The 26,505-nt window shown below is 44.9% G+C and overlaps 1 protein-coding gene across 7 annotated transcripts in view; it reads right to left on the bottom strand.

Annotated features, from left to right (window-relative positions):
- ralyl (RALY RNA binding protein like) overlaps positions 1-26,505 on the bottom strand; it is a 122,600-nt gene that overhangs the window by 7,701 nt on the left and 88,394 nt on the right. For 4 of the 7 annotated variants that reach the window (XM_030397560.1, XM_030397561.1, XM_030397562.1 and 1 more), the window contains 5 exons: positions 12,361-12,429; positions 11,625-11,700; positions 10,456-10,503; positions 7,301-7,479; positions 1,052-1,168 (listed from right to left, as the gene is read on the bottom strand). In XM_030397560.1, coding sequence (XP_030253420.1) covers positions 1,052-1,168; positions 7,301-7,479; positions 10,456-10,503; positions 11,625-11,700; positions 12,361-12,429 — 489 coding nt within the window. The remainder of the gene's footprint in view (positions 1-1,051; positions 1,169-7,300; positions 7,480-10,455; positions 10,504-11,624; positions 11,701-12,360; positions 12,430-26,505) is intronic. The other 3 variants (XM_030397564.1, XM_030397566.1, XM_030397565.1) reach the window with 3 other exon arrangements.

The following is a 26,505-nucleotide window of genomic DNA, read 5'->3' as shown; positions in this document are numbered from 1 at the left end:
AATCCGTAATGTAATCAGACAAAGAAATGATCTCTCTTGGTGTCATCTTTGCAGCCTATGTTTAGAAAAAAAACACATCAAATCTTAGGTGGAAACACGTTTTCTGCTTCTTAGAAACATTTTTCTCCATAAAACTGGAAACTTCTGTTCACACCTTCATCGTTCGTGGACTGGACCACTGTAGCTCTCTGCTCTATCTCTCTCTCTCTCTCTCTGAAAAACATTTCTGCGGTAAGAGTTGACAGGAAAATCAAAACTCAACCATCTGGGTTGGGTTTTAACTGAACCGATGAATGGATCCTGGCATCCCTAGCCTCGCTCCTGTTTTATTTTATTTTTTTTCAAAATTGATTACAAAACAGTTCTGATTACTTTTAAAGCCCCGAGGGAGCAGACGCTGATGGGAGCGACCAATAAAGCAATTAAGATTTCTTTTTAAAAATTCAAAGCCTGAGGTGGTTTACATATTTTTCTTTGCAAATGACCCTGTCAACTGGCCCTTTTAGCCAATTGCCTTGTAAACTTAAAAATGCTTCTGCGTGCCTCCGACTGCTAGCTGTTACACACTGTATGAAACCCTCAGAATGAAAACCTTGGTATTTTTTCATTGTCAGCTCTGGCAGCTACTTTTAGTTTTCAATGTCACTTCAAATAAATTACGGAACAGTTCGCCTGGAGGACGACCGCGACTGAATTTCTTTGGTGTTCGACTGTCACGGAGTTAAAAGAGCGTTTGAATAAAAAAAAAAACAAAAAAAAAAAACCCCATCGCGCTGTTGAAGAACTGTGACACGCGCAACATCAAATGGCGTGGAGTCTGAACGACCTTCACGGTGAGCTTTCTCTGCGAGACCGTCCTGCAGTTGCAGGGCATCTATAAAGACCTCTCATATAAACCGAGTCAGCGTGGCGTTGACACCTGTCTGCTGTTGTGACAGAGAGCTCCACCGCTCTTATCTCCCCGCAATGTCACCATGACGTATGGCCCCGCGAGCGCTCTTAATTTCCCTCCCTCTGCGTTCGCTGTCCTTTTCCCCCTTCTTTCTCTCACCACAATCAGCTCTCTGCTGCTTCTCGATCTTCTCCAGGCGTCCCAGCAAAGAGTCGATCTTCATCTTGATCTGAGTCAGCTCCCGTTTGATGGTCTGCAGCTGGTCTGTCTTCACTGCTGAGGCACAGAAACACAGAAACAAGGGACATTTATAGCGACTTTGACTCCGGTTTGTCCTCATTTCATCCGTGCGCGCATCTCAACGATGCCGCTTCGTGCAGCGTCGTCGTCGGGGACCGCACGCCGCCATCGCTTAATACTTTAAGTTTTAGATATTGTATCATCACACTGAGTCACACTTTCCTCGGGGAAGAACATCTAAATCTGGCCAACTGCAAAGTTACCCAGCCGAAACTGAGGACCTGCTGCTTTCAATTTGAAGATTAGTGCACAGCTTACGCCCACCATGCTGGGCAGCGTTGCTCAAGTTTTGCTGGAGAGTGCCAATATCTGACACAGACTGTATGCTGCCTTTCAGCTGGCATTAGACGGATTATACAAACCAGGGAGATTGAAAGGAATCTGTTACTTCCTTTTTCACGGCTGACGGTCTGTTTCAAACGGAAAATGGCGTTAACATTCCACACCATCGCAGCCAGACTGCAGTTGTGGCGAGATAAACGTCCTTGTAATGGATAGCGATAGCATTGATATTAACATAGTGATAGTGGTCACTTTAGGTTGAGGTCTTTTTGGGTATTAAACCTTTAAACTTTTAACCCCTTAAGGAACACCGTTCCAACATAGGAACACCCTTCACTAAACGAACACCCTTCGTAAAAACTAACAGTTTTTTTGCTAATAGTTTTAAGCATCAGATCTTAACAGTATATACTCACTGTTGGAAAGCTGAGACTGATTATTTTAAGGCCAAACACAAAGGAAAAAAGTTATTTCCAGACCACGTTATAGCCTTCTAAACTCACATGACACAACATTAGAAAGAGCCCTCTACCGCAAGAAGCAAGAATGCCTACATACCTTCGGAGTGTTCCCTTTTTCCACAGCTACAACGTCATGCCACAATTTTTTTTTCATAGTTCGCCAAGAGTCCATAGAATGGGAATATCCATGTAAGACCAAGATTATGTTTCTAGGTGAAGGGGTTCTCAAGTTATAAGCCTTTGAATCTCAGTAGGCGCTCTTGGAAAAAAAGGACCCAAGCAAAACGCACAGACATGCCTTTTTTTAGTCTTTTGACTTCAAATTTTGAGTGTAGCAAGCTGAGACCTGTGGCTATGGCCTAATTGTGTCTGCTGTGTCCATAGACATACCTGAGCCCTTATATCTTAGTCAGTTTATTGACATTTGAATTGGACGGAAACCAAAACCTGTGTTCCAACCTCTGTAACTCTGTGTCGGTATGTCACAGAATCACACTGACACTTCTAGAAAAGACTTGAGGCTGTTACCTTTCCAATGGTATCGAACACATCCCTGAGTCTCAAACTATGTGGGAGCTGTCATGCTTTTAATTTCGGTATGTCTATTGGAAAAAGAACCTTTAACCTCGTTCATTAAGAGGTTAAATAATGAACTTTACGTCTGCTCCCTCTCTCTCGCTCGACCACACGCTCACTACTGCCTCAATTTCTATATTTTTCTGTTTCTTAAAGGAGCCACGCTACTCTTAAAGCGATAAACCTGAACCAAAGGCTCACATTTTGGGGGGAAGCTGCCAACAGATCGCAAATTCTCCACTGCCCTTTTCAGTGCGCCTGCTTAAAGGATGTACGACTCGCAGATGCTGCTATAATCATAAATCATTGTTCAAATTTAGCAACAGCTAAAGAGCGGGAGAGTGGGGCTTTAACGATGTCTAAAGAGCCTCGCAATCCCTAACGAATTACAGGGTAAACTGAGCGGTCACTTCTTTAAGCAATTAATAATTCATCCTCTTAATTAGTCACTCATTTAGTGCACAGCAGGTCAGCTGAACATACACAAAAGTGTCTTTAAAACAAACATGGAAAATGTGGTTTCCAAATGAGAATACATATTCTGCATATGAATGTTTTTCCCAGTCAGTGCGACTGTAGACAGCTGCTTAAAAATTCAACACAAACAGCTTCTGTCTCACAATATGTTCTTTGTCCTACAAAATGACATTATGTCCAAGAATTTCCGAGAACATTACGGGAGCCAAGAAATAAAGCGTCGCCGAACCGTCTCAGAACTGCAAAACACAACTGAAATCCAACCGTGATCTTTAGTCCGGCGTCCAAATAACTAAATCAGAGACGAGGGCCGGCTCATTTACTTTTTTTGGGCATAATCCGCATAAACTTGTTTGCACAAACCTTGCTGAAGGTTGTTTTGCAGCCGAAGAGAGAATAACAAGTGGCGTGTATTGTAACATGATGCAAAACAGTCCAACACCCTCTAAACTGGATAAAAAAAAAAACCCAGCAACCTTGCATCAAAGTGTTTTTCAATTCCATTTTTACATTTCACACACTGCAACCTTACCTGATCATTGCCTCACTAACGGTACCGCATGAGAAACAGGGGGCAGGATTCGCCTTCCCACAGTTTCTGTTTACTACCTGATGAATAATTGCTCTCGCCAAGGCAAGACGCTTTGGGTGATACAATACGCACCCCGAGCTTTGGGTAAATGAAGCGTAACGGTATCGTGACGAAGTTTGAGTCTTAACCTTGATATGTCATGTGCAAAAAAAACCCATCTGAGAATAAAAAACACATCTGTCGCGTCACCATTAATTCAATCTGGCCCCCCCCCCGTCTCACGGTTGCTCCAACGAGGGTGTTCCCCCTCAGCAGCTCGAGCCGAGCAGATTAAAAACATTTATACCATAAAGTAACAAGATAATCTCATTCCTTAACCCCTCGGCGGCTGAAATGTGTCATCTTTTCGAGAGGAAGGGGGAAAAGCGGACGTCAGAAGTTAAGGAGGAAACATAAAATTCTCTTTGACACCTATCAGATTCTGTCAGCGCCCTGCGAAGAGGACGGATGAGCGCTCGGTAAACAAACCCACGAGTTTTCTGTAAATCAGACGCGGGAGGCTCGCGCCAAATCACAACACTACTTGTCTGGAATTATGCCTGCATGCGGCTCTTTAAGATAGTGCATGCGATGTGTGTTTACACCCACGCGGCGTCGTCACAATGCGGAGCCCCCTCGCATGTCTGCGCGCGATTATGCATGCATGAGCATAAAGAAGCGCACGCACATAAAACACAAATGCTTAGAGAAGATGTGAAGGTGCGATAGAGGATTCTCTCACATTCGCCGGCTTTGAACCAGATTCCCCCCCGAAAGGAGGTTTTTTTTAATCTTTCAGCAGAACTCGTGCTGGTAAACGCAGCGCAGGTAAAGATCCAGCGCGTTCCGTATGACGCCCGTCATCTTTAAAAACAGAGCGGGGTGATTAATGTGCATGAGGAAACGGAGAGTAATGCCACGCTACAGGTAATACATGTGTGTAGGAATCCGAAGCGGGAGTCTCATGTTGTTTAGTGAAACAGCCGTCAAAGCCGAAAGCTCCAGAGAGGCAGAAAATTGACCTTTCCTGAGGGGCAAAAAGAGAGAAATCAGGGGATACACGATGATATCTCGGTGGTGGAACACAGTGGAGTGTCTCTATCTCCTTCTCAGTATCACCTGCCTTCCATTTGTACATGAATGCGCACACATATATATATACGCTCGCTCCCTCATTCCAACATTATCTCGGCTCGCTCCGGGCGAGCTTTGATGATAAGAAAGTGCGGAACCGTTTTTTTAAATTTTTTTCTTTATTCATCAGCGCCTCCAGGCCTTGTTTTCATTTTTCTTTTGTGCTATCAGTCACAAAACATACACATCCTAATCCGACATCATCAACGCCGCAGCATCTTTAAATAGCTCAGGTTAAAGGAAAGAATGGAGGGGGGGGAAAAAAAAGGCACGTTTTTATTTAATAGGCGGCAGGAAAGATTTAGGGGGATGAGTAATGGATCTAATTTTAGGACCTCCGGATGAACCGCAAAAATGATCATCTCGGGGATAGCGAGGGTCTCTTGAATCACTGGTCTATGAAGATTAAACCGGACAAAGAGTTTTCGGGCTGCTGATGGAACTCCAGAATCTAAATAGTTGTTGGAAAGTTCCCGAACTGGACGTGCGAGTATAAGGGGATTTCTGTGAGTCGGATTAAAAGGACTTAATGAAAGGAAACCTGATTTTAGAGCCAATTTTATTACTTTTTAATGCACTGACGTACACCTATTAAACAAAATACACCTGCAAATGACGTATTTTGTCTTTTATATTAAAATCCTGAATAGTAGAAGGACTGGTTGCGTGGTTTACAATGGTATCCTGGTGAATTTTCACTCTTCCTTTACCATTTTGAAAGCAAAATGCACATAGACTATATGTATTTATCTCTGGAAAAACACCTCATGAGCCTATCAGGAGGTCATGTTCTCACCTGTGTCCACTTATTTGTTGGTCGGTGGGTCTGTCAGCAGGATGACTCGAAAACTACTAAACGGATTCCCACAAAACCCGGATGGAGGACGGGTCCCGGCCCAGATCAGAACCCGTTATCTTTTAGTGCACAGCGTTGTGGGTAAATAAGTGTTCATTCAGTCAGAGAAACAAGAGTGTAGACAGTCACGAAAATCACTTTAAATTAGTGTCCATGTACACAAATCCACTGCAGAAGTGCTGTATTACTTTGTTGAACGTTTGAATTGCATCGTGTTTTGATTAGTCACATAGAAGAGCGAGAAAAACCTCAAAAATATCACATATGACTCAGTGAAATTAATTAAAAGGTTGCTCAAAATGATAAAACAATTACTGTGACTCATCGCTGCATTGTTTAGTATCACTTAAGACCTTCTCCAACTTTTTAAATGTCACCTCCCAAAAGTTATCCTTCAGGAGGGAACATAATAGTGACCTCAATTAAAAAAGCTCCAGGAAGAACAAAAACAACTTCATTTTGAGTTTATCATTTTTGGACCTGTGAAAAGGAGGGTGTCTGTTTGAGGGTTAATTAGTTTATATTACATTTATTTAATACATTGACAGCTGGGAAAGAGAGAGAAAGGGAACATTAGGTGAGAAGGGCAACAGAAAACCTATGAAAAGGACCTAAAAGGACTATTTAATACAAATTGTGTCCCGTTCTCACAGCAGCCTGCAACTTCACCGGCACTCCTTCAGAAAGCCGAACCCCGTCTTAATAAAGCGGCGGTCGGCGCCGTGCATCACAGAGAGTTTAACGCGGAGGACACAGATCTATCCATCCTCGCGATCAACGCATCTGACTGGATGTTTGTTTTCTTTTCTCCCCCCCAACCTTGAGTGAATTATTGCTTGTAAAGCCCGAGTGGTTCAAGCTGCCCACGCCAACCCACCCCGTTGTTTGGACAAGCTAACCTTATTTTGCTGTCCAATCTATCTAGGCCAAAGTCAATACAAACAGTGATTTTTCACCGTACTGGCAGGGGCAAATTAGTCTCCCAAACATAGAGCAGCACTGCTTAGACAGGGCGAGAGAATTCATTGACTCTGTCCACAAAGAGGATGGGAGATGGACTTTTTTTTTCCATATAAATATATATATATATATATATATAACACCAACTGCAACCGGGTCCTCCTGACAGACCCTACCAAGCTGCTCGCGCTGATAACACCGGCCTCGACAGGCAACAATGAAACAAACACTGTAGCCAATTACACAGGCTACGGATAGAGACTTAGGTTTAGGAAAACACAGCTGACCACAGCTCCGCGGGGACGGCCTCAATCTCACACTAATTACATTCAGGTCGTCAGAATGCATCTACAGTTAATCAAGAGGGGCGAATGAGAGATCCAGATGGATCCTAGATGACAGCAATAGCACTGTTTGCAGAACGGGCGCCGCTCGCAGAGCTCGGATTATATTTGTGTTTGCGATTTAGTGTTTTCTTTTTTTTTTTTTTTTTCCGCTCCTCATTGCGGCGTGGCGTGTTCTGAGCTGCTAGAGTGAATTAAATAGCTTTTTTTTCCTTTTTTTTTCCAGCAACAAGAGCTGAATCACGCCACCGCTTTCTCTCTCTCTCAGAGCTGTTTGTTTGTCGAGATTTGCATTAAGCCTCGAAAAGGACAGAATGCCATTAGCGTAATTAGGCGGCGTTCTTTTGAGAAATAAAAAATAAAATAAAGCAAAAAATTAAATAAAAAATGACTTTCAGTCCAGCCGTAAACACAAAGGCAAGTGAAAGAGCCCCTTATGGTACGTACGTTTGAGCCCGGAGGAGGATGATGTGGGAGGTCTGGAGGATGAAGAGGAGGAGGAGGAGGACGTTTTGATGGGGAAGGAGGTCTTCCCCCGACGGGAGGAGGGAGCGAGCACCCTGGAGCGCTTGAGAGGGATCACGGCTCTGGGTGGGGGGGCCACTCTGCCGTGGTAGTCGAAAAGCCTTGAGGAAAGAAGAAACAAGCACATTACATTTCACCTCTTACACTCTTTCTATAAGCAACTTTTCTTTTCTAAGAGGCCCTATAGGACTCAGAAGGTGTCTATTGACGAGAGCTAAAAGATTTTCCACTTTTATTTCACCACCACTTCGTTCTACAGCCTTTTATCTGCTCGCCGTATTGTATTTCAGCAGAGATTTTCTATGGATTTCTCTCTGCACACTCAAAACCAAACAGCCAGTCTTTTTTTTTTCCCTTTGCAACTATCGAGGTCTCGCATGCAAATAATCCTTTCACGTCTCTCGAAAAAAAGTGAAGAGGATGAAAAGGAGAGGGTGCTAAATGTCAGATGAAGGTGTCTGCTTTGAATGTTCGCCGTGACAGAAGACGTCTGTTTTGTGACTCTCAATGAGTCTGACATTTAGGGAAATGTCTCCGCAGATAAGCACTCTGATCACTGGTGGATAAATGAGAGGGAAAACAAGTGCTCCCTTCATCAGCGTGTTTGAGTTGCATGCTTGATCTGTTCAGCCATTTTGACAAGTTGACTATTTGAAGATGCCTCTGCGGGAAGGGTACTGAAACGTATCTCTTAATGAGAAAGAGAGGAGTCTGTCTGACTGTTTGCTAAACCCCTGCCCTGTACTGTGATTGTCCGACAGTGGGTTAGCAATCATAATTAGCAGCGCCAGGATGTCTCCAGGTAACAACATATTCAGCGCATTACTCAGCATTTCTTTGAGCCTTTCCAAAACTTAAAACAGAAGAAAGAAAGTGTGAAGAGTGGATTTAACAGCGTGTTTTTCTGCATGTCATTAGCATGTCCGGCTAGCTCACTAAACTAGTAACCATCAGTGAATAGTAGCGACCGTTACTTTGAAGGCCAGGGAGAACATCGCTGACTGACTACGTTAGTTTGTGGGGTTAAAAGGTAAGTTCCCTTTCACATCCACTTTGTCGTATTATCAGAGGTTAGAGCAAGGTTAGCGCTGTCAAGCTATGTTGCCCGAGATAGCCAAACGTTTACCAAAAAACACTGATTAATCTTCATCCTGAACACCTTTTCTTTTGGTAAGATATGTAAGAAATTGCCACCTTACAAATTCATAATCACAACAAATAGGGTGCAGCATATCTCAACGTAAAGGCTAACTGCTGCAAACTGTAGCTGCCGTTTGCTAGTTTGCTCAGTTAGCTGTGCAGCTAGCTATTCGGACTGGGACCTCAAAGGGAAAGTTAGTGTTTACACTGCTAGCAGAGGCTAGCTATATAGCATGCTAAGTTCAGTAGATATCTTGCAAAGTAATACACTGACTCCATTCTGCCAAAACTGCTATTTAATCCAATTGTGTTGCTAATTTAGTTTTTTTAAAAAATTATTTTCACTTTTTAACTAAAATTCTTACATCACTGCCCCTTTAAAAGTAAAAAACATAGACTACAGTTAAGCATGTGAGCTTAAATACTTAATAATTACTTCTACACTGCAAAATAAAAGAACAACATTGTTTCTTTATCTTTCATTGTCTTCGACATAGATAACCAACTGGTGAATAATATTTTCAAGATACTGGAACATGTAACTCCGATACAACACCTAGAAAAATATCGTTATTCAACTGAAATTTTTCCATACAACAGGAAAGATTTGAAAAAACATGAAATTCTCAAAATGAATAGAGCAATACAGGGCTATACCATGAAAAGATATGACTAACAGCAGAAAACAGCAGAATGATGGAAAAAATATAAAGTTTTTTTCTGAGTGAGTCAATATGCTGTTGAAAGGAAGAGAGGGTATAAATACTGCAAACTTTTGGAGTATACTGGAGAATCTCGCAATCATATTTAGTGTAACCTAATATTCTCATTTGAAAACAAGTCAGCAAAGTATTCAAAAGTCAGCAGGAACCAGTGTTTTCGACCGACTCGGCAATCAAGTTAGCTTAGTTACAATAGAGCTCAACAGTGAGGTTTCCGGAAGTGAAAATGCCATTAATATTCTGAATAGAGGATTTTGATTATTGTCCATAATGTCGTAACCGTCCAAAGTAGACTCACCACGGGTTATGAGATTGTGCAACGATGGTATATGATCCTGTAGAAGCCACAAGTCCCTGTGATATCAACCTTGTTTTTATTCGCGATGTCAAGTACTACACCACCCACAATCCTATAGTGTAACAGCGACGTCTCTGATTGGTGGAGCTCACTGTTACCATGGAAATGTTTACCAAACCCACGAATTTCATGTTCGCTAGTTACTGCTATCTGAGACTTGTAGTGACTTTCACCCCTTTCACCACTCTTCTCGTAGCTTGGTAGCTCTGTGGTAAACAACCGAAGAGTTCAGTGGTAGCAGTAACTAGCAAACATGAAATTCGCGGGTTCGGTAAACATTTCCATGGTAACAGCGAGCTCCACCAATCAGAGACGTCCCTGTTACATTCGCAGTGGCTTATGGAATGAGTAGTTCCTTTACTCTTAAGATATTTATGTACACAATCTTGTATCTTTGCTTTTTTTTACCGTTTTCCAAAAATGTTTTGTGCGCTGAAATAAATGTTTCATTGTCACGATTCATCCTGTAGTTTATTGGCTTGGTTCCAGGCTTAAAACTCTTTATGTAAGGATTTTATGAAACGTCAATGGAGTGAATAAATGGCAAATTCACTTCCGTAAAAAAGTGGGCGGTGACTGTTGAGCTCTATAGCTTTGCAAGCTACTGCTACTGCAGCTGACAAAATCTGCTTTCCTTTCAGCCAGTTAGATATGAAAAGCCTGCATATCTCTACTTTCATACACCAGGGACCTGTTGTCAAAAAAAATACTTTTGAATTTGGAGTTGTAAATCTGCAGCTGTTACAATTCTACCCTGGCAGAAAGCTTGACAGCCATAGCAACAGCAGCTGAGGGCTTGACAAACAGAGAACCGCTTCATGATTGAACTTGATAACGTAGCGTAAAACGATACGTACCTGCTGTAGAAATCATCCCTGTAGTACTCGTAATCAAATTCATAACCACTGTGAGAGACACAAACAGAGAGACAGAAGGGGGGAGGAGGAGGAGGAGGAGGAGGAGGGCGCGGGGAGACGGGGAGGAAGAGATAAGGGGAGGGATGGGCTGTGTTTAGAGGGAGCCATTCTGGATCTGTCAAGAGTAAGCAGATCAAACTCGAGCCTCTTCGATTCGAACGGACACGCTCTAGTTTGCGCCTAGAGCTCACTGCAGGTTACGCGGCGAGCCCGAGCCACGCTAGCATGCACAGACCCACAGATCAGCAGAGAAATAAGAAAAGTTTTCAGATAGGAAGTACAGTCGGAGGGAGGAGAAAAAAAAAAAAAATCTTTTCTTGGAGCCTGCGGAGGGAAAATCAATGTTAAGTACACGCTCAGGATGGCAACTAATTTAGAATTCAGGAAGAGGAAAAAATAAAGAGACGAGGTGCAGAGACGGAGCTGTGTTTTGAAGCGGCGCTACTCACACAGGAATTTTAATTAGGATTAATGTATTACTATTTCAGTTTAGAGTAGCGTTGTTGTTTTTTTTTTTATTACCATACAACACCCCGGCTGTTTTCAGCTGCAGCTATAACATGCAAATGAGGGGTCTTATAGTCACACAATGCACAGACTAATAAATGAAGTATAATAAGACGTGCAGTGCAACAAACCAGCCACTCGGAAAGGAGTAAATTAGGGGGAATGTAAGGTTTGTGAGTGGAATTCGAGTGTCACATAACAGAGAGAAAAGCGTCCCGGTGAATAGAAAACAACATGGCCGCCCCGCTTTCACATTAGACTGCAGTAAACAAGCGCCGCTTTGATCTGTTTGTGACCAGGATTTGCGTGCGGGGCAGAAAATCAGGGTCATGCCTAATGAAGCTTATACAACAGCATCTCCCTTTGAGCTGTACGGAAACCCACGCCGAACAAACTCCAGCCACAGTCGGGGGGGGGGGGATGTGGAGAGCATTAAAAACTCAATTAGAGATCCAAGGTTCAAAAGAAGAGGAAAAAAATGGACATAATAGGAATCCTCATATTCCAAATATTACTCCACATTTTACATCAGAGCCGGAGCAGCGGGATGCTAGAGATGGTGGATGTTAATGCCGGAGAGTGTTTTTGTGAGGACGTCTTACCTGTAGACGGCGGAGAGCGGCCGCTTGGACCCGGCTTTGGGCCTGTACGGCTTGGGCTCGCCTGCCATGTTTATGTCTGCGGGAAACACAAAACGGAGAGACGAATCCCTTGTCAGTCAGTCCTGCACGACTGTGAGCAGCCTTTACATTAATGACGCATGCGTGGAGATTAAGCGGAGACACTTCAGCATTCATGAGCAATAAATAAACAATTCGCACAACATACGACACTGTATTTTGTACTCGTGTCGAACATATGTGCTGATTAATGTGGTGGAAACTCCTGTTGAGCACCCTTACTGTCTTTATTTCATATGTCTGTATCATACAATTATGGAAGTAAGGAAAGGCTGTAGTCTTCTGACAAATCACAACAGAGTTATTCCGATTCTGATACCACTATCGGACGTGAAACCCACACTGACCGGATGTATTGGTGAGAACGTGAGTCCATGCACCGATCCGATACCACATCATTTAGCAATGGGACCCTGCCACTTCCCAGCTAGCTCCGTTAGCTCTACTTTACGTTACACATGGCAAACGATTCTTCTTCCCTGCTCTAACAGCCATCACAGGAAGTCGTGCTGCAGTGCTGTGCGGGAGAGAAGACGTTGATTTCCAGCTAACTAACTTAGCATCGTGTCAGCTGACTCTGGATAACACCACCAGTAAAATGGCGACATGATCTGTATGCAAGGCTGTAATTTCGAGCGATGAACGCCAGAAACCTTACCGGCGGAGAGCGGCCGCTTGGACCCGGCTTTGGGCCTGTACGGCTTGGGCTCGCCTGCCATGTTTATGTCTGCGGGAAACACAAAACGGAGAGACGAATCCCTTGTCAGTCAGTCCTGCACGACTGTGAGCAGCCTTTACATGAATGATGCATGCGTGGAGATCTGTATGCAAGGCTGTAATTTCGAGCGATGAACGCCAGAAACCTTATAAAGCATTTGAAGACGCCTCACGCGGCAAAGCATGATGAACCTGCTATCCCCCAAACTTTATCAGACAGCGAGGGAACACTTTTAATCTAGGCTGAAAAACGTGCAGCCAATCATCTTTACGACTGACATTTGGGCCTTCGACTTTGGCCCCATGTGTTTGCTGAGTCTGCACACTGGATGGACACGATCACGTCAATATGTTTGCCCTTCAAAGCGCGGCGCTGCAAGCCCAAGAGTTCTGTGACTCCGTTTCAAATGAAATCATTTATTCCTAGATTTATTTAAGTCGTTGCGGCGCAACTGTTTTAAACTGTGATTTTAAAGGAAGTGTAATTTATTCCAAGGTTTCTTTTTTGTTCGGTTAACACTGACAAAGATAGATAACAAGATAACGTTGTAGGGAAGGTTTCACCTGAGCCAGGCCTTACAACGATGATAGCAGTCATATCACATCCACACAGGGTTAGTAACATATACAGCCCAGGTATCAGAATCAGTATCAGGAAGGAAAAAATGGTATCGGAGGATCTCTAAATAAGAGTAAAGCTCTGCACTTTTCCCACTGCAACAGTCAACTTTTCACGTGACATTTAAATAAGAAACGCACCAAGCCGCAGGTCCATAGAGCAACATTCACTGACGTCGAGGCGCATTGTGGAAGCCAGTTTTCTAAGAGAGACCAGAGACCTTGCTACGGTGCACTGTGGAAGGATTACAGAATGAAAGTCTTGAAGCGCAGAAGAAGAGAATCCTTGAAAACTTAAAAAAACAATGAAAGATAAATACGCATAGAAAGAAAAAAACTCAACCAAAAGCTGGGTGTTAGGGCGGCTTTGATTTATCTCTGGCTCTTTCTCCTTTATATGTAAAAAGAAATGTTGCCATCAGGTGTTCAGTTTTGTCACCAAGCCAGTCGGTGACGCAGAATTTTTCAATATCGCTATCTGCGCATTGCCAAGGTTGTTGCAAGGTCCTCGTATTTTGTGCACGGACTGAGTGGCTCCCGGGAGCGGAGCCAGTGGATCAGAACAAGCAAAGTAAAACACTCGAAAGGGCGATGAAAACAGTCCAGAAACTTTCATGCATGCAGACATGAGTCTATAACCATGAATGGAGCCGGAGAATAGTGCTGAACGAGAATACCACTTTTACTTTACTTTAAAAAGGTGCCTCCTTATCTGGGGTCAGGCGTATGAGCCATACAAACGTTACTCTCGACAAAGGGGAATGAAAGACGGAGAGGATTCTGAAGAATATGGATCTCTTGAGGCAAAAGGAGAGAATTGCGTTGAGTACGTTGGGCGTCGTTTGACTGAGGCCAGCAGAATCTCATCATCTGCTCTTTTATACCGTCTTTGATATCGAACAACCTCCTTTTCGCGCCTCTGCGCGATTGTTGCAGCGAAGGTGCTCAGACGGACCACTTCATAACTCGGCGGGATAAAAAAGTTTAAGAACCAAGAACAATATCGCAATCAACAAGGTGCCCTTGAGAGAGCGACGCCTCGACTGTGCGGTGAACTCACTCTGGGTAAGTGCCTTTTTAAGTGATCTATGTACCTGCGAGGCGCTTTCTGACAAATTGTTGTTTTCTGCACGCGGCCGTGTTTCTCACTATCATCTCGTCCCCTCCAGCCATACACATTTGCTTAAATTATTTATGCCCTCCACCCCCCTCCATCCTCCTCCATCCTCCATCCTCCTCTTCTCCTCTAAGCACTAAACAAGTGGAAGCACCCCAATCCCTGGGAGTGGAATCGCACTGGGGTGAAAATAAGCTTCTGGCAAACTCTCGCCTCCTTCTCCCAGTGGCTGCTCTCACGAGAAATAGGATTAAACCCCCGGCTGTTTGTATACCACCTACTTAGACGTGCTAAAACACCGACTTTTTACGCAGAGCTGCGTGACCAAACGAGCGGACAGGCGCGCGTCTGCAGACTCGTCGGAGCACGTTGGGACTGACCACGAAGCCGATTTAGGATGATTATCATTTTTCTCATTAACCTGAAGGTTTACTTGGACACATGTGGAGACTAAAACCTTTAATTAGCCCAGAAAAGAAAAAAAAAAATCCTACTGAATGATAATTAGCATCCCACAAAACCTCAAGCAGCCTAAAAGCCGTGTCTCCGTCTCCACTGCAGTGCTGCCGTATGGTTCACATACGGCACTCTGCTCAGACAAATCCCCACTATTCTGTCCTGCCAGTCAAAGATAAATCTGATGAGTGTTGAATCCGCGAGAGGAGAGCTTCAGCACACTCTGATGAAGACGGACTGGACGAGTCTGGTGCGAGAGTTCAATCTACCGGAGCTCGATCAATACCACACTTTCTGATGGGAACAGGTTCGGAGCTCAAACGGTTCGACGGTTAACGATCCATTCAAGCGACAGAAAAAGGAAACCGGAAACTATTTTAATCATCATTTATGTGTTTCGGCGATTTTAAATGTTAACAGCTCCGTGAACATTGACTATTTTCCAGTTTTCTTCCTTTTTCCCTGTTTTTGTTAGCTGAATATCTTCGTGTGTTGGCAGCCCAGCGGACAGAAGGAGATGTTGGCCGTTAATGTTCCTGCAAACCACAGACACATGCAGGTAACAAGGCTGCCAAACCAGATTTTTTCCAACATTTGTACGTCGGGAACCACTGGGTATTTTTTTGACGGGGGACGAGGGTGGTTTTAATGAGAAGTCAGGACATCTCCTGCCGTGTTTGTGGTAATCAAAGCAGGTACTTTAAGGCCAAAACAAGATATTCTCCTGATCCCGCAACCAAGTTTTAAAAATATCCGTGGTTTTCAAACATTAATTCTGGCGAGTGGGTTGGTTTTGGACTGCGGGACAAACACATTTAAAGATGTCAGCTTTGGCTTTGGATTTTGAGATGGAAGATTTTCACATTTTTCTGACGTTTCATAGACAAAACGATGAAAATCAAATCGGTAATTCAAACAACTGTTCGTTTCCGCTGTGTACACACGTGACAGCAGGTTTCTCCAACTCGTCTGCTGATCAGTTGAGTTTGTGGATGTGAGCCGAAATAAAAGTTCCAACTTCATGAATTCTACACATTTACTGTGTGAAATAGTGGCCCTGCTCCCCTTTTCCCCCTGAAAGTTAATATCTTATTCCCATAAAAAATGTAATTACTTTTTTTTACGATCCTGGTGTATTTCTGCCTCCCTTGAAAAATGCTGAAAAAAACTCTGCAGTTTGTCTTAACGACAACAGCTGCCTCTAAAATAATTAAAACCAGTTTGGACTTCATGACCGCGACTAAAGATAATCAATTTTGAGTCTATATTGTGTCCGAAAATAGTAAAAAATGCCCAACATGGGCTTCAAATTGCTTGTTTTCTCTAAACATTTTGAATTTATAATGAAATATAATAAACTGTTGGTTTATTTAAGATATAAAAAAGATAAATGACTTTTATTTCAGCACTCATCTGAAGCAGAACTCCTCTAAGAGAAGGTAGTACTGAACTACTGAGTACTTTTTATATTTTGGATTTGTCAGAACTGTTAGAGGGAAAAGCTACCAGCAGCTTTCGGTACAAAGGCGCTTTTCACAGCCCTCCACCAACTGTTGAGCGCTACTTTGAATAGTCTTCTGAGCGTGGCTGAAGTGTGTGTGGTGCACTTACATGTTTTCATGAAAGCCTCAATTCTCAGAGAGTCTTTGAGGAAGTAATTGTGCGACTTGCTGTTGAGGATCAAGTCGGGATCACCTTTTGGTACGACTTTGTATCGGTGCAGCAATGAGGGAGAAAGTTTGTTTTCAATGAGATGAGTCAGGAAGCAAAACTTTGCACTCTGTGTCGTGTTTATCAGTTATTGTCCTCTATCCCATCGGTTTGCAGCATCGGACTGTCTGCCTGCTCTATCTGCAGCTCAGTGAGACGGGTCCGGACGGGTCGGAGCTGTCTGTGGTGCTGAACGAGTTTTTTTGTTTTTCTTTTTAAGGTCTGTTGCACCGCTCAGTCCGAGCGGCGGGTAAAACAAAAGGGCTCGACCTTGCAGCTGCAGCAGATGCGAGCGTGATGCAATTTGAATTTGGCAGCCATGAAATTATTTATAGATACACTTGAGCTCGACTCCTGTTCTCTGTCTCTCAGAGAAAAAGGGGGGCTGTCTGTCTGTCTATAGATACCGAAACAAACTGAACACAAACACGACTCGGCTTTGTATGAATATTTAAGGTACTGCTGCTACCGGCTGAGGAAAATCCGGCGCAGGAGGTGGGGAGGGTTGGGATCTGGAGGTAAATTGCAATGGAAAGACAAAAGCACCGAGCATAAGTAATCACTGAGGACAGGCCGGTGTTCCTCTGTCAAGAAAACAAGGATCCGTGACTCCCTGAAGGAACCTGCCCATGTGTTTTATTGCTCTCATTTGTTGCCTTACGTCTCTGTCTCCCTCAGACTACTCTTGCTCACGCTTCCCGTTCCGCCCTCGGCCTCAGCCTATACCTCAACATCTATTTCTCTGCCTCTGCCTTCCCCCTCCCTCGCACAAGACGCTGCCCAAACCCACCTCGCCATCCGTCACACTCTCTCTCTCTCTCTCACATCCTGTGTCTCTGCGCGAGCCGAGGAAGCTCATTACGAGACATTTTCAGCGCCAAGCATCACCTGTGGCCCCCCCCCTTCTACTCGACACCTGCGCCGCCAACGACAGGTTTTTTTTCTTTTTGCAAGTCTTATTTCTCCCCTCCTTTCATTAGCAAGGGATGAATAACACAGAGAAGTCGGGGCTTTGAATAAATCAGGGCTATAAACTGAGCCATATGGCGACATATTGCTGGGATGGGGAAAGCACTGCTGTGAAAGTCAACAGGGCCCAAAAAACATACGGAGTGGGCGAGTTCTTCCGAGAACGCGGGGGAACTGGAGGACACTGTTATACTCAGAGAAGGAATATGAATGAACTACCGGAGCGGGGACAAAACCCGCTCGGCCACAGCAAATCAGGCTGTAATCTGTCTGTCTTGTTCTCTCTCTCGCAGCCTTTTACTTTTTCCACTCTCCTCGCTAACAGCCCGCAGCTTCAGAGGGAAGCTAACAGGCAGCGGGCAGCAGGGGTTGACGCAAGGTCAGGCGAGGCGAGAGATGAATAGATCGCGTCACGGGAGCCAAAGAACCCTCTTTGTATTAGCGGAGGGCAGAGTTCCTGGAAGACGGACAGAAGCTCGTATTCCTGAAAAAAATCAATTTATTCTGCACGACGGCGCCCCTCGTTAGCCATAACTCTGCGCTATTGGAATAGTGACAAGTCAATCACTCAGCTTTCAATAGCTCATTTTGCTCCGGCTCTTCCTTCAAATGCCGCGATAAAGGCCGTCGTCTAAACACGCGGCGGGCCACATCCGTCAGTGTAGTCGGGATAAACAAACTGTGTTCATCATTAATAAACAGAGGCCTCGATAGCATTTTACATCTAGAGCAGAAATTTGGTGCAAGCTCCCTCGACCAAAGCCCACTTAAAGTGACTGATGCCCTCGCTTGGCGCCGCACCAGCTGTGCCTGAAAAGACACCGGCGGTAATTAGCATGCCGAACTCCCCCTCTGCTTTTAACTCAGCTTTTCCTCAGCAGACACAGAAAACAACCCGGCAACCGACGCGCAGCTGATTCCTGTTTGGTTTCTGCCGCTGCAAATGACCTGTTTGGACTCCTGCTGCGGTGCGGCGCGGAAGCTATAATAGACAAAACGACAAGAGATGTGAGCCAGTTATCACCCTAAATATGTCTGAACCCCCCCGCAGAGACTGAAAATAAACAAGCGGGCATGCTGTCTTCGCTTTGAGGACACATGGCTCCGTACAAACAGCCCGTTTACTGGCTGCTGCAAAAGATTCGACGTCAAGGTGAGATGTGTTTTAGAGAACACACGGATGATGGGTCAGTATTTTTTAGGAATAACGATTGTGTCTTATTACCTGCAAGGACGTTTTGAGACATTATTGAATCCACATGAAATAGAGTTCATTTTCCTTTTCAGTATGGACAATGTCAGGTGACAGTTGAAGAACTCACGCTCACACCCAAACGACTGAATAGGTTGGTTGCCAGTGACGACCAAAATGACATGACCATCGCAGCGCACGCTCAAAGTATCGTTGAGTTTTTAGGCACGAAAACTACCTGGTTAAGTTTAGGAAAACATTGAGGTTTGGGTTAAAATAGCTACATTATTACTTATGTAACTTCAGTCACGTCATGTACTGTTGTGAAGCTACTAACTTAAGTAACTCACTGTTGACTTTTGATTTGACTGGACACAAACAGCGGCCCCCTTGGTGAAAGTCATATATATGCTTCCATCCTTGTCCTCCTCCCTACTCATTAAACTACTTTGCCTTGTCTTGCACCGTGTCAGCGCTGGAGAAGGTGGAGAAGGGTCTGGCGGCACGAATTCTCATTTTCTTAAATGCAATCGCGGTCTTCTTGGGCGCCGCTTAACCCGGGATACAGCGACAGTGTACCTGCAACATAGCGTCAGAAACCTAAATCCCTGCAAAGGAACGGGTTAGAAAATTGCTAGTTTCCGCGAGTGCTACGCCTGACTTCCTCCTCTGCTGCTGTAATAATAACTACAGCCATCGAAGGTCACCGCCGAACAGAAAAAGGTCAATGTGGGTCGTAATGAGCTGCTTTCACGGTCGTCCTACATGGTTATTTTTGGATGAGGATGGACTGCGGCAAGCCTCTGTGGCCACTTGCTTTAACATCTGGGTTGAATGCAAGTAAAGAAGTAAACTACAACTACACAAGTGTTTTTGTTGAGAACGATCCAATACCGGAGCTTAAAATTCTGCCACAATGTGCCTTTCCACTTGTACTTTGGCACAGCATCACCAAGGCCCAACCCCTTGGCACCCATCACCCCTGATGTGTTGTCCCAATTCATAGGTGGGGGATTTCAACTAGCAGTGGCTGAGGCTTAGGGGCACTGAAGTATTAAGAGCCATCTGCCAGGCCACACAAGTGAAACAAACAAGATTTTCCTTAAAGCAAAGTCTCCAAATTTGTGACTGTATATATAAAACTGGTAGCGAAGACATGAACCTCCAGTGTAGTATCATTAAATCATCCCAAGGCCCTTCATGTATCTGCGTTTAGAAAACTTTGATGATTTCATTAAAAGAACATTTTGGAACGAGAAGTTCAATTAAAGCCTCTTCATACAGCCGTGTCAAAGGGATTAAACCTGTGATATTTAATTTATAGAGCGGACTTGCAAACCTGGAACACCCTCTATCTTCTCCCCTTCTGATTACCTAAAAAAGTACTTTGGTTTTCGCCTTTCGAGTCATATTGCAGGCGTGTAGCACAGCGACCAGGTGACTGACTGCAAAAAACTCCCTTTAAACGAATCGGCGGGGACCTTGGGAGAATGAAAAATCTGTTCTTTTCTTCCTACAAAAAGAGAGGAAAATTCCCCCCGGGACCAGAGCTGATGGCTCTACAACGCATTTGTCACTTCCTCCCTTTGCGCGCTCTTTCATTTCAGTCCCCTCTCCTCGCAAAACGTCAACTGTCTATTTGACGAGATAAAACATTCAAAGGCGAAGACGGAGAGCTAGAAAGAATGAGAGAGCGGAGGACGCGGAGGGGGAGCTGCCGATCATCCCCTCGCGGAGCGAGAAACTCTGGCGCCAATCTCCCCGACGTCTTAATTAATTGAACAAAGTAACTAATCATGCAAGTTGTTCCTCGGCGGGAGGGACGTAAGCCGAGCGGCGAGAACGGTGGCGAGGGAGCCGGATCGAGCGGGTGATGGACGTGCGGAAGGGGACAGGTAGGGATGCCGTCTCTCAATCGCGAGGCTGGGCCGGTTCTGTGAGGAAGGCGGGAGGTCTGAGATGAAGGAACTGCCACATCTAATACCAAACGCTGTACATCATGACCTGCAGGCAAGGCCCTGACTGGTGTGGGCATCATAAAAAACTCCAGATACGCCTTTCATCTCCGCCGCTGTGATATATTTCCGAGGGCTGATACGGAGCCGGCCGTATCGCAGGTATGGACTGACAACTTAAAATGACAGATTTCCTCCAAATCTCAGAGTGAATTACAATCAAATCTGCCATTCACAGTGGAATCCTCGCTGCGCCCCGACCGCTCTCTGATTTTCACAGAAGCCTTTCAGCGCCGTGCTGAATCATCCCTCACATTTCAATCACTCCGCTGTTAGACATTAGCCTTGTTCTTTTGCTCTCTGTGCCCCCTCAATCAAGGTCACCGGGCGATTCAGTCCTTCCACAAAAAAAACTGAAATAAGCGTTTGCCGGTCTCCTCTCAGCACCGGCAACAAAGAAAAAACCAGGCTTGTTTGCCGATGCTGCTGGGCGTTGTGGACGGCTGGTGTTTAATTATACGGAAAAAAAACACGTGGCGAGGAGACAGCGTGGATATCTGCATATCAAAGGTGGTGTACCTGGAACCTTTGAAGATCAAACATCAAACGGGGCTGTTCGAGGTGAGGTCAGGTGGCTCGCTGCATTTTTCTGTTTGGATCTGGAATGATCTGAAACCGCGTTCTTCCACATCGAGTGGTCTATATGATGATCTAAAATGTGAGGCACTACATCTCTTCAGCGCCTCTGGTTGTTCAGTGTGAGCAACGACGGAACTGCTGCCGGGCAACACTGGATTTTCATGTGATACTTGTGACACTTTCTGATCCGCGATTATTTTAATAATCCATTAACTGCTTCAAAAGGGCAAAAATACCAAACTTTTTCTGGTTCCAGCGTCAAGACAATGGTCAACAGATCAATCAATAAAGGTAATAATTAAAAGCCGCAGCACTATATTCAGTGGCGGTTATAGACCAGTTTTAATAGGGGGGCCAGGTTGGGGTCGGCTTTTTTGTTAGGGGGCACATACAACCCGGAAAAAAAGATAAATCCCTCATTCAGACAAAACAGTGTTTACAATTTAAGCATTTTTGATTGGGTTGTAAACTGCTAAGACACTTTATTTCTGCCTTTCCCTTCAAAACAAAATCATTGCAAGAAATCTGTCATTGTATTATTGATGCAGACTCCCTGTAGGGGGGGCCACAGGGGGGTCCAGACTCGGAGTCAAATTGTTGGCCCCCCCCTAGAACCGCCCCTGACTATATTACAAATACTGTGACGTGACCAAACTCGTGTTCAGAGTGAACTCACATTATTAGAATGACGTTAGTTAATTCCGTGCGTCATCGTTTACCACCCAGCGAAGTGTGAATGAAGAACTAAATTGAGATTCCAAGCCATTCATTTCCGCCATCATAGAAAACCTGCCGCCTCACAACTTTCAAGGTGACACGGGCTTCAACACGCTGGTGCGTTTCCGTTGAGCTCCAAACATCTTCTTTTTTTTTTTTTTTCAGGCATCCTGAGAAAACAAGGTCGTCCTCGGGAGATACCTATCGTTATTTTGATAATCTTGAATTTGCAATGGTTATTTCGCAGCGGATCGCTTCGATAAATGAAGAGGCAAGAGACTGTTCGCTTCATTGCACCCTAAATAAGCAGTCACAATTATTATTATCCTTGTTTCTTATTTTGCAAAAGTAGTAGTAGACTATTGCAGCGTACCAGACTTCATCTTATGGTTGCAGTTCGTTTGGTTTCAGAAAACATTGTGGCTCGGCTTAATTTAGTGACAAACAAACCAAGTTATGTTTCGTTTGTGATGTAACTACCTTCGTAAGTTAAAATAACTAACTTTTTTGCTCTTTACTTCACCTGACGTCCTCCTTTGCTGCCGTAATAATGACTACGACCACTAGAGGTCGCCACCTTAGAAGAAAAATGACAATTTGGGTCGTAATTACCTTTTTTCATGGTCAACATTTATGGTTGATTTCCTGATAAATAATGGGCTGTCAGAAATGAGCTGTTTCATCCCAAACCAAGAGTTGAGGTTCAGTTTTCAGTAACGTCATAGCGCCGCTCTAGTGCAATAGAATGACGAGTGAGAAAAGTCTGAGTCAGGGGGCAGCTGGTGGGTCGGTTGGGTAATTTACAGGACTTTCCCTCTGGAGACTGGGTTTTGCATCTTCTCCTAAACCTAACCAAGTAGTTTTGGTGCCTAAACCTAACCAACACCAACAGTCACCCATTCAGATTGCTTGTTTTGTTAAACCAACAATTGAAAACCAAAAGATGATTAGTTCAATCATGAAAAGCCTGCAAATGTAACCAGTTCGGAGGATGTTTTGTCATTTTACCTTACTTTTACGAAAATTACGTTAATTAATAATCAATGTCTGTTTTCATTCTGCTTCTATGTTCGTCATTCCTAGTTCGTCCTCTTCCCTGGCTTGAAAATGATAACGAGCCACATCCCCCGTCCATCAATCCTCTCTGTGCCACAGAGTTCCCCTAAAAGCCATTTTTATAATAAGACTACAACATCTCAGTGAACATCCTATTACAAAACTGGAGCATCTCGCCCTCCGTAAACACTCGAGTGTGACTTCTAGTCTGCTGCCTCGCCTCGGCGCCTCTCTGAGGCCGCGTGGACCAGAGTCCGAGGGGATCAGCTCATAATCCCCGGCCCCTTCAGGCACCGGCGGAACAGATAAAAGCGTGGCATCGGTTTGAGATCACATCCCTCTGTGTGACCTGTAAAACCCGGCGAGCTGTCTCACGCAAGTCAACAGCGATGCACTTCAAAGAGCGGACGATTCGGGCGGCTGGACGGATGAACGCGGCGCGGCGAGGGAGCTTAGCGGTGGGGCGCGAGGCAGGGAAAAACAAACGCACACGACCAAGTGTTCCCTCGGAGAAACAATCATGGCAACCGTTGATAATCAGGTTATCGACACAGACCTCCCCCCCCCCCCCCCCCGCTAAAAATAGGCCCCCTTTCTCAGGCTCTTTAGCGTTGAGCCTACAACAGAAAAGTGTTTGAGCTGCCATCGTTCTTGCTTCACGATTCCCACTTACACATTTATATTTCATTTAAACCAGGAAGTAAAGGGAATTACTGATCGAGGGGAAATATCACAGGCACGCTGCTGGCCTACATGCGCGGTAATGTGATGACTTTGTTGTGCTCGCCCTCTCAGATGCGATGTTGCACGTCCCAGAATAGGTGTGTCGGTGTGCATGTGAGAGACGGCGAAGGGAAGAGAGACAGAGCGGGATGTTACAAGTTCCCTAATTATTTCCATGTGCTTCGCCCTGACACTTGACAGACATCTCGTTGTGCCGTTCTTCAGACGGGTACACTGCTGCAGTCACATCATCTGTCGACTGCGCACATTAGATCCAATATTAACACACGCCATTCACCCGGGGCATGTTGCGCCGACTTATTCTGCCTCTTTTTGCCATTTTGCATCAATTCTCCAAAGCTTATTGCACGCAGGGACGTGGATAATAAGGCGTCATCTCGCTCGGGAGTGTCGGCGCTTTCCTCCGTGCATCAGCGCTCAGTTTGTGTGTTTGTGTGTCACTGAATGCTTGTCTTTATTGCACACTGATTGGCTCTTCGCCTGGCGACGGTCCACGCCGCCTTTTGCTCCACCAAACGCCGAGTGGAGCCGGCGGTGTGAGAGACAAGGACTCTGTGGGAGCGACATCTTGTGACAACTCTGTCACATTATTTCATCATCCGCGGAGGACTCTCATTAGGGTCCCTTTCTGACAGATACAAATCAAATTCTCAGGACGGAGCCGAGCGTGACGCGGGGCTGCCTGGACAAGTTTAAAAACAACACCAAAAAATATATAAAAATAATAAAAGTGTGGGGGCACCGCTGGTGAAACTGAAACTGTAAGAGCTGCATCGTAGGTGGCAACTACAGTATCTGTGCCATGTTCTGTAATTGCTCGTGATTTATTCAAGAGAAGACCAGCCGCAGATTGCGATGCGCGTGATTTGTATTCCCTCCCATGCACGGACATCCCAACTGAAATTTCGGGGCAAAATGGAGCTGAGCTGAAAAGAGGTCTGGTCTTGGAGGCAGGACAAGCACTCGCGCACACACACACACACACACACACACACACACACACACACACACCATCTTCCTGCTCGTGCACGCACCGACCACAGATGCCCTTGACACGTGGCTTGAGATCTCGAGATACATGGAGGACATCTGACAGAAGATGTAACACCCCCTCCGTCCCTCCCTCCCTCCCTCCCTCCCCCTCCACACACACAAACTAACATCTGCAGCACACAACACACACACACACGCACACATTAATTTGTCATGCGCCGCAGTCTTCGATCACACACAGATTGCAAGAAACAAGCAGAGCGCGGGACGATGTGCATGTGCGGGGGAAAAAAATAAAAGAAAGGTGCAGGAGTAAAGTGTCAGGCGTGTGTGTGTGTGTGTGTGTTTGTGTGTGTCCAGGGGAAGTTTTCATTAGCCTCTCTCCGCCCTGAAGAGTGACACACAGTACACACACACACACACACACACACATGCACAGTGTGTGTCCCAGTGGTGCAGAGGGCTGAAACCCCATTTGATCTCCAAAGATTCCTGAGCTGCAAAATCTTAAATATTTATGGACCTCAACTCAAACACTCGTGCTCACAGGCCTGCAGAAAAGAAGAGGAAAAGAAAAAAAGGGCCGAGAGCGACCCTTTTTTTTTTCCCCCTCTCCTTCCCCCTAATTAAATTAATCACAAAAGGCAACGGCATAAACACGCTCACGGGCAGCAGAGTTCACCTTTTGAAAAAACAGGAACAAAGCACAAAGATAAATCCCCTCTCCCCCCCGTCCCTCCCTCCCCTCCTCCCCCCCCCTGGTGGGTATTAGCTGAACAGGGACGTATTTTTTTTACATTTTTTTTGTTTTTCTTTCAACACAGCACAATCATGGAAACAAAGCGGAGATGTGTAGCAGATTATTCCTCTCTAATTCACAAACAATCCCTATTTGCAAAAGCTTACATTTCCATTACGTCCATGCGGCACTGTTGCATTTCAAAATAAGAGCAAGAAATAAATAATGAAGTGCTGCAGTCTCAAACAAACTGCAAATGTAACACCTACACAGATCTCTCTCTCTCTCTCCCTCTCTCTATATATATATCTATACTGTTATATATCACTCACACATCCATCACACTGCAGTGTATGCTGCTAAAAAACCACATGTGCTGTTGGCGAAAAAAAAAAAAAAGAAGCACGGGTTGCGAGGTTTCACCAGCAGGGAGTCCTTCACTATTATTTTCCCGGCCACCTCTTCCAGCCGCCAGTGCTTGACACCGCTCGTGCTTCAGCGCACTCAGCCTCTGAATCTGCAGTCAGGGAGCTGATTGCAGGGAAAAAAGCCCGATGAGGACGGCGGCAGCGAGCGGTGTAGAAGTCACATCCCTACATGCTTCGACACAATCTTGAGGAGCTAGCCGAGGTGCTGAAGATAAGACGGGTGTTGAGTTTCATCTGTACTAGAGACTGATTGTTTCTCATCGCCGGTCGATCTGTTTGATCACTTTCTCAGAGTACTGACTAACTGATTGATCTGTAAGATGTAAGAAAATGGTGAAAAAATGCCAGTGAAGGCCAATATGACGTCCTCAAACGTCCTTTTTTTTTGTCCACAACCCAAAGATATTTGGTTTGCTGTCATGAGGAAGTAACGAAACCAGAAAATATTCACATTTAAGGAGCTGGAATCTGAGAATTTAGATTTTGCACCATAATCGATTATCAAAAATAGTTGGCAATTGATTCAGCTGGTCAAAAGTGCGTCTAATGACAACAAATGTAACAGAACACAATGAGAACGGACATCTTGATATCAACAGGTTTTACTGTCCGTTATCTATCAAACGCAGACGTTTCACATCCTGAACACATTTCGAGCCCCGGCCAGTTTGTCCCCTATCTGTAAATACCCAGAAGGGGCTCGGACCGGCCATCTGACGGGTAAAGTCCAGAACAGCCCGTAAAATAAGCTCA

Source organism: Sparus aurata, chromosome 19 (genome assembly GCF_900880675.1).
Source record: "Sparus aurata chromosome 19, fSpaAur1.1, whole genome shotgun sequence".
Classification (NCBI taxonomy): Eukaryota; Metazoa; Chordata; class Actinopteri; order Spariformes; family Sparidae; genus Sparus; species Sparus aurata.
The sequence above is the reverse complement of the archived record's forward strand: the minus strand, read 5'-3'. Positions and strand labels throughout refer to the sequence as shown.